This window comes from Salmo trutta, chromosome 14, assembly GCF_901001165.1.
Source record: "Salmo trutta chromosome 14, fSalTru1.1, whole genome shotgun sequence".
Lineage (NCBI taxonomy): Eukaryota > Metazoa > Chordata > Actinopteri > Salmoniformes > Salmonidae > Salmo > Salmo trutta.
In genome coordinates this window covers 54,818,539-54,826,920 of record NC_042970.1, presented here as the reverse complement: position 1 = coordinate 54,826,920, position 8,382 = coordinate 54,818,539, and the positions used below count along the sequence as shown (strand labels likewise).

The 8,382-nt window shown below is 40.3% G+C and overlaps 1 protein-coding gene across 1 annotated transcript; it reads right to left on the bottom strand.

The window, feature by feature from the left end:
- Nucleotides 1-301: 301 nt before the first annotated feature.
- Nucleotides 302-5,067, bottom strand: eif2s2 (eukaryotic translation initiation factor 2, subunit 2 beta). The gene is made up of 9 exons (XM_029776425.1): nucleotides 4,906-5,067; nucleotides 2,945-3,125; nucleotides 2,726-2,826; nucleotides 2,289-2,421; nucleotides 2,083-2,186; nucleotides 1,670-1,818; nucleotides 1,119-1,175; nucleotides 921-1,006; nucleotides 302-581 (listed from the first exon to the last, which is right to left on the bottom strand). The coding sequence occupies exons 1-9, from the start codon at nucleotides 4,921-4,923 to the stop codon at nucleotides 406-408; spliced, it is 1,005 nt and encodes a 334-aa protein (XP_029632285.1). The 5' UTR covers nucleotides 4,924-5,067; the 3' UTR covers nucleotides 302-405.
- Between the last annotated feature and the right edge of the window lie 3,315 nt (nucleotides 5,068-8,382).

Here is an 8,382-nt window from a genome sequence, read left to right as displayed (position 1 = left end):
TGCTTTAGACCTCTGCGCCACTTGGGAGCCACAAACTATAGAACAGATACTTCAGACCAAACCTATAGATTTTGGGGGGGGGGTGAATCTGTTAATGAATAATACGCATCAGTTTGTCTGGTTTGAATACAGCCCTTCATAACACTGAGCTTTCTTTTGAAAGATGGGAAAACCTGGTGCACACACAATGAAGGTCTGGACAAAATAATTGATTTCAAAGTAGTATAGAGTAGACAACACATTAAGTTCATGACCTTGGCCCCCCATAGTGATGGATGAATGAATTGGGAAATAGACAGCACAGCGTCTGATCACACAGATGGTATGCGATTTATTAATTTCTTTACAATAGGCAGCGGTAACAAATCCACAGACAGTCCATAAAAGCTTCCAGCCTGGCCCATCTTAATTGGCTTTGGCGCGGAGCTGTGCCCTCTTGCCCGTGACGGCCTGGAAACCAGCCTTGATGCTGGCAACGGAGCAGCGGGAGTGGCATGTCTCGCACTGCAGGAAGTAGAGTCGTGTGTCCTTCTGGAGGATGGTGTCAGGGGAGCGGCATGTATGGCACGTCACATACTCCTCTGTGAAGAGAGGGAAAGAAACACTGGCGTGAGACTGGGAAGTAAAGCTAATTTATCTAATTAACCTTAACAGTAAGTTATTCAATATGCAACAAAAGAGTTTACGCTATGAATTGACATAACGTGATCTCTGGAGAAACATCTCATAACCAGAAGGTCTGGTTATGAACATGGCTTGCGAACAATGTTGCATCCCTATCATATTAAAACACATTTTTGGAAGTACAGTTGATAAACACCATCCTCTCATTTGCAATTATATGATTAACTAAATCAGAATTATATCAATGAAATAGAGATGTGTACAAAGGTAGGACAATTGTCAACACAAACACTTACTAATATATCTTCGTAAGACATTCTCTATCTGTTTCTGCTGGAATCTTCCTTTGATGATGAGCTGATTAGTTCCATCTATAGAACCACTGTTGTAAAAAAAAAAGTTTCATCCATGAATCCATAGCCTTCTTACTCATTCATTTAACAATTATTTTTTAAGCATGATAACTTTTCTTTACTTGACGACCCAAACCTTACCTTGTTCCAAGCTCAGCCAACAAGAAAGCCAGGAGATGTTTTGGCTGGCGATGCAACCTGTCAAGAAATTAGCAAATGATGGTAAGGGGGACCAATGACGCAAAATAATGAGATTCAACAAGTGAGAGTGAAAGTCATAACTCCACATCTCTAAAAAAAAAGGCAACAGGGGATCCCAGGGTACTGGCATATACGGTTGGGCGGTATCCAGATTTTCATAGTCATAACGTTTCTGTACCATACTGGAGTATACGGTATTTCCGGAACAAGGGGCACTACAATTATTTTTATTTTTTTTTATAAATTGGAACAGGGATCTTGATTCAGGTGGGGATTGAATGTAGCTTAATCTTGACATCTAGCCACTTAGCTAGCAAGTTAGAAAACCAAATGCATAGCTGGAGCCCTGCGCTGGATATTATTTGACACATCTTAAGATTTCTTAGTTGTAACGTATAGTTATAAGCAGTGACGTATTATTGAAAATAATACTGTCGGTATTTTGAAATACTCCGGTATATCGCCCAAGCCTAGTGGCATATCATTCTCACAGTTTGCAGATGTCTGTGAAGTTAACGAAGGAGGACTTCTTGGTGCCCACTCGGACCACCTGGGGAGGCTTCATGACAAACTTCCTCTTCTCCCCAGCCACCATGTCAGGGTTCTTCTCCCGCATGATGTTGAAGACGCGGTTCAGCAGCTATAAGGGAGGGAGATGAGTCAGCCTGGATTTTAGGATGAAATACTTGAATGTTTTTTTGTGGTGTTTCCCGTCAACAAGACGTGACCAATTCATTTTCTAAATGAAGATGTGACTAACCATTCCTTTCTTTAAGGTCATGATGACCAGGTGTCTTGTCCTACATCTTAGGTCTCTTATGAAAATGTTCAGTTGGTAATAACTTGGGTGTAATATTCCTCTAAAATCTTAAAAAGTCTCTCTTGACCCAGACTTAGATTGTACCTCGTCATATGTGTAGTCTCTCTCTGAGCCCGCCCACGCAGGGCCCGACTGTGTGCTGCTGAACGTGATGTCGTCAGTGTTCTTTCCATCTTCATCTTCCTGGGCTGTAAACCACAAGGTATGACAAAGACCAAAGGTCAGTTTGCATGCTGGTTGTATTAAACGCATTATAGCTTTTATCCATCCTGTAAATTTGGTACACTCACCGTCATCTTTGATTTCCATGTCGTCATCCATGTCGAAATTCACAGCCTTTGACTTCCTTTTCTTTTTTCCTAGTTCTAACATCAAGTCGTCCTCGTCGTTGGTTTCGGAGGGCTCTGCCTCAATTTTCAGCTCCTGTACATCGACAGTTTTGCAATTCAGTCAATTTAATACATACCACAATGTCAAGCCACAACAGATAAGTCATACACTGTATAATTGAAAGAAACATAATTTTATTTAACTTTCTACATATGCATCTTATCCCTAAATATGAGACATGAAGTGCACAAACTACAAGGTTGACAGGAATCCATCTGGTAGATAAGTCAACAAACATCATTTAACAGATGCTCTTGTGAAAACGTGTTAAAAAAGGCAACATTTTACACACTAAGGTCCACTGGCCAGCTCTCTGGGCACTTGACCCAAAACGTACCTTCATTCCATCCTCTACGTCATTGTCAAATGTCTTTGTTTTCTTCTTTTTCTTCTTCTTCTGGTTGAAGAAATTTAAGTCGTCCAGGTCATCTGAGATTTCTGGAAAACAAACAAACTAAGATCAAAACGTTTTACTTACAAAAGGTCTTAGAAAATTCTGACTACATGCAAACTCAACCTTTAGGTTTATATTATGTTAAGGTCTCGCCTTCCTCACCTTTCCTCCTTCCCTCATCCTCATCAAAGTCCACCTCTCTGTCCTCTCCTCCATCCATCTCCACCTCCTTCGTTTCTGGCTGTGGAGCATCCTCACTTGCACCGTCCCCTCCTTCTTCATCCAACATGAAAGGCTTCTTCTTCTTTTTCTTCTTCTTGGACATGTTGGGGTCAAATATCATCTGTAAAGCACAAAGCCAAAAGAAACGTGTTACAAATGGCTGACCCCTATGACACTGTCAGTATTACATCTTGCAAATATAGCTAACTTAAAAGCCTGTTGGGGATGACAAATATTGGCAGATGAGTTCCTAGTCAATGTTGGATCATGATAAGGAATTCATGTGTAATTTTAGCTAGCTAGCTTGCTGTCAATATGATAAAGAATTGGCTGTCAGTAACTAGTTAGTATTTCGCTAGTCTGATTGTTCAGGTGAAAATGCACAATTAATAGGTATATACAGCCTGACATTAATGCCTCAAATCTTGTAAATGTTCCTTACAAGCCAGAATGTTGAATACAATTCCATTTAAACTCGGGCTCCCGAGTGGCACAGTGGTCTAAGGCACTGCATCTTGGTGCTAGAGGTGTCACAACAGACCCTGGTTCGATTCAAATCAAATCCCATTTTATTGGTCACATACACATGGTTAGCAGATGTTAATGCGAGTGTAGCGAAATGCTTGTGCTTCTAGTTCCGACCATGCAGTAATATCTAACAAGTAATCTAACAATTTCACAACAAAAAAACAAAATACTGCAGTTTCCGATTCCAGGCTGTATCACAACCGGCCGTGATTGGGAGACCCATAGGGTGGTGCACAATTGGCCCAGCGTCATCCGGGTTAGGCTGTCATTGTAAATAAGAATTTGTTCTTAACTGACTTGCTTAGTTAAATAAATACTTCCTCCACTGGTTGTCTGTGAGGTTTTCCTTCTGCAGCTCAAAATTTGAGAAAACATCCACAGGGAAGTGTTATTTACCCAATTTTATAGAGTGCTGGTAGGTATATGGTTAGGCACAGAGATAAAGTTAGATTTAAATTGGACATTTTGTTTCTCTCATCAGTAACTATTGAACCAAGCATGTCATGACAAAAATGTCATATTGAAATCAGGGGAGGATGGAGAACAAAAACATGTATATATTTCTTGATTATTCTGCATTTTTAAAAATCACAATAAAATGGTGTTCTTTATCCTCCTGATTCAGAAAATACTATTTGTATTGTCATAACATGCTTTGTTCAATAGCTAGTTAACGAGAGAAATCGAATATCCAATATAAAACTAATTTTACCTCCGTACTCTAGATAAACAATACTTTCCTGTGGCTATTTTGTCTCACATTTTCAGCAGCTAAAGGACAAACCGCAGAGACAACCGGTAGTTTAAATGTAATTTTATTCAACATTCTGGCTTGTAAGGAACATTTAGATGATTTTGCAGGCATTACCGTCAGGCTGTAACTATTATAAAGTAATTAGTTGTGTTAGCTAAACAATATATCCAATTCCGAAGTGGAGCCGTATATGCTCATATTTAAGATGGCAACAACAATTACACTGTTGGCCATATGGATGGAAACTAGCAGCGACGAATCACTTCCATTAGAGCACACAATGAAGAAATGTATGTTAGCTAACTATAGTAGCTAGCTAGCTATTGCATTGTCAACCACTAACGGCTGACGACTACTTGTCAATGTCAGCCAAAATAAATTGAAACAGAGACTTTCACACAATCACAAATAGTTCGCAAGCTACATAGCTAGGATTTTACTATTTTTTCGAGATGAAGCAGCTCACCAATAATAACATAAGGGGTGGCTAACGTTAGCCAGTAGTTAGCTAGCTAGCTTGCTGCCTCATGTCATGCTCACACATGTGTAGGCCATAATGACGTTTCTCATGAAGACGAATTTACAATGGTAAATCACTATATAAAACGGGATTAGTTACCTCGTCGTCTCCCGACATGTTTCCAGACTATGATAACGATGAAAATCTCGTGCAGTATGTGTTTTAACCAACCAAATCATTCAGTTTCGGGTTTCTTGCATCAGCTACCGGGCACTAGAAGATGCGCAAGCGCAGAAGTTCCGTCTTTCATGCGCATGTGTAGAAATATCTACTGGGATATGTTGTTTTTTGTGCTCCACCTCAACCTTTAGGTCAATGTCAATATCTACGAAGATGGAACACCTGCACACAATAGGCTTTAAAGCAAGTACCTTTCACAAATGATGCATTACTATTATTTCTAACTTTAACTATTTATTTTTAAGCCACAATAAAAATATTTCCCATAGTTTTCTTTGCATACTTTTTATATTTACATGTACATTGACATCCAAGGTTCACAACAGGTATTTCATGCATGTTATAGCAAACAATGTGTTAGTTGCTGGAGCATTTTACTCAGAAACCCAGATATTTCTCCACCAATTTTATGGTCTCAAAACATAATTATTTTGCACATAAGTTATTCATTGGTGTTCTTATTTTGGGCCTGTATTTAGCATTTTATAAGGATCACTATTAGCTGCTACTTTTCCTGTGGTCCAAACAGGAACAAAACAACACATCAAAACGAAACAATAGTCTACATCAGGTAGGTAGCCTAGTGGTTAGAGCATTGGACTAGTAACCGAAAGGTTGCAAGATTGAATCCCTGAGCTAGACAATAAAAAAAATGCAAAAACAATACATAACACAAGACATTGTGCACTATACAAACAACAATACAATATCACAATGTGAGTGTGTGTTAGGGGAGGGTTTCCCAAACACTTTTTGGTTTATCCCCTAACACTATACAGCTGATTCAAATAACCAACTCATCATCAAGCTTTGATGATTTGAATTACAGAGTATTTTACTTCCAAGTATATTACTTGCTAAAGTTCAGTCGCTGGACGATAAAGTAGACGAGCTCAGGGCGAGGATCTCCTTCCAGAGAGACATCAGGGACTATAACATACTCTGCTTTGCAGAATCATAGCTCTCTCCAGATATATTGTTCCAGTCCAGCGGGGTTCTCGCCACTGTGACGATGAGAAGTTATCCAAACCAAAAGCCGTGGATAGACGGCAGCACTCACACAAAACTGAAAGCGTGAACCACCACATTTAACCATGGCAAGGTGACTGGGAACATTGACGTGTACAAACAGACCAGCTATGACATCGGTAAGACAATCAAAGAGGCCAAATGACAGTACTGGTGTAATGGATTTTCTTAGAGAAGTGGAGGAGTCAGGCGCAGGACACAGGGATGAAGGTAAACAAAACGTGTTTACTAAAATTTATAAATCCATCTTCTCATAAAAATACATAGTTAGGAGAAACACCTCCAACTACACAAAACAGACAAACAATCACCGACAAGACAAACAGGAAATGCAGAGGTTTAAATAATGAACATAATTAGGGAAACTCAAAACAGGTGTACACAATAAAGACAAAACCAAACGAACAGTGAAACATCGATCGGTGGCAACTAGTAAGCCGGTGACGTCGACCGCCGAACGCCGCCCGAACAAGGAGAGGGGTCGACTTCGGCGGGAGTCGTGACAACCGGGACAAAGTGGAGTCACAATTCAATGGCTCAAACACGAGACGTACGTGGCAGGGACTCCAGAAAATCACGGATTATAAAGGGAAAGCCAGTCACGTCGCGGACACCGACGCCTAAGCTTCCGGACGAGCAAAACAATTTCTCAGCCCGCTTTGTGGAAAACACCATCATGCAATTGGCATACCAGGTGGTGATACAGCCCGACAGAATCCTCTCAATGGTACATCTGTAGACATTTGTGAGGGTCTTAGGGGCCAAACAAACTGAAATGGTCCACCCACACAGACAGTGTGGTGAAGAAGGCGCAACAGCGCCTCTTCAACCTCAGGAGGCTGAAGAAATTTGGCTTGTCACCCAAAACCCTGACAAACCTTTACAGATGCACAATCGAGACCATCCTGTCTGGCTGTATCACAACCAGGTACGACAACTGCACCGCCCTCAACCGCAAGGCTCTCCAGAGGGTGGTGTGGTCTGCACAACGCATCACCGGGGGCAAACTACCTGCCCTCCATGACACCTACAGCACCGGATGTCACAGGAAGGCCAAAAAGATAATCAAGGACAACAACCACCCGAGCCACTGCCTGTTCACACCGCTATCATCCAGAAGGTGAGGTCAGTACATGTGCATCAAAGCTGGGACTGAGAGATTGAGAAACAGCTTCTATCGCACGGCCATCAAACTGCTAAACAGCAATCACTAACTCAGAGAGGCTGCTGCCCACACTGAGACCCGATCACTAGACACTTTAATAAATGGATCTCTAGTCACTTTAAACAATGCCACTCTAAAAATTGCCACTTTAGTAATGTCTACATATCTTACAATACTCATGTCAGATGTATATACTGTATTGTGACCCAATCAATGGACACTTTAACAAATGGATCATAAGTCACTTTAAACAATCCCAATTTAAATAATGCCACCTTAATAATGTTTACATAGCTTACATTACTCATATTACATGTATATACTGTATTTTATACCATCTACTGCACCTTGCCTATGCTGCTCGGCCATCGCTCATCCATATGTACATATTCTCATTCACCCCTTTAAATTTGTGTGTATTAGGTAGTTGTTGGGAAATTTTTAGATTATTTGTTAGATATTACTGCACTGTTGGAACTATAAGCACAAGCATTTCACTACACTCACATTAACATCTGCTAACCATGTGTATGTGACCAGTAACATTTGATTTGATTTGAAGTCTAGGTCCAAAAGGCTCCTTAACAGCTTCAACCCCCAAGCCGTAAGAATGCGGAACAATGAATCAAATGACCACCCGGACTATTTGCATTGACACCCCCCCTTTGTTTTTACACTGCTGCTACTCGCTGTCTATTATCTATGCATAGGCACTTTACCCCTACCTACATGTACAAATTACCCAAAAACCCTTGACTAACCTGTACCCCCGTACATTGACTCGGTACCAGGACCCCCTGTATATAGCCTCGTTATTGTCATTTTATTGTTTCTTTTTTTTCTTTAGTTTATTTCGTAAGTATAGTTAACTGCATTGTTGGTTTAAGGGCTTGTAAGTAAGCATTTCACGGTAAGGTCTAAAAATTGCCACTTTAGTAATGTCTACATATCTTACAATACTCATGTCAGATGTATATACTGTATTGTGACCCAATCAATGGACACTTTAACAAATGGATCATAAGTCACTTTAAACAATCCCAATTTAAATAATGCCACCTTAATAATGTTTACATAGCTTACATTACTCATATTACATGTATATACTGTATTTTATACGATCTACTGCACCTTGCCTATGCTGCTCGGCCATCGCTCATCCATATGTACATATTCTCATTCACCCCTTTAAATTTGTGTGT

What these genes read in the sequence shown, in the direction of transcription:
- eif2s2 (XM_029776425.1), bottom strand. An exon ending in CATGGAAATCAAAGATGACG is followed by an intron (nt 2,187 to 2,288) that starts GTGAGTGTACCA and finishes TGTGGTTTACAG; the next exon opens with CCCAGGAAGATGAAGATGGA. An exon ending in GAGACTACACATATGACGAG is followed by an intron (nt 1,819 to 2,082) that starts GTACAATCTAAG and finishes CCTCCCTTATAG; the next exon opens with CTGCTGAACCGCGTCTTCAA.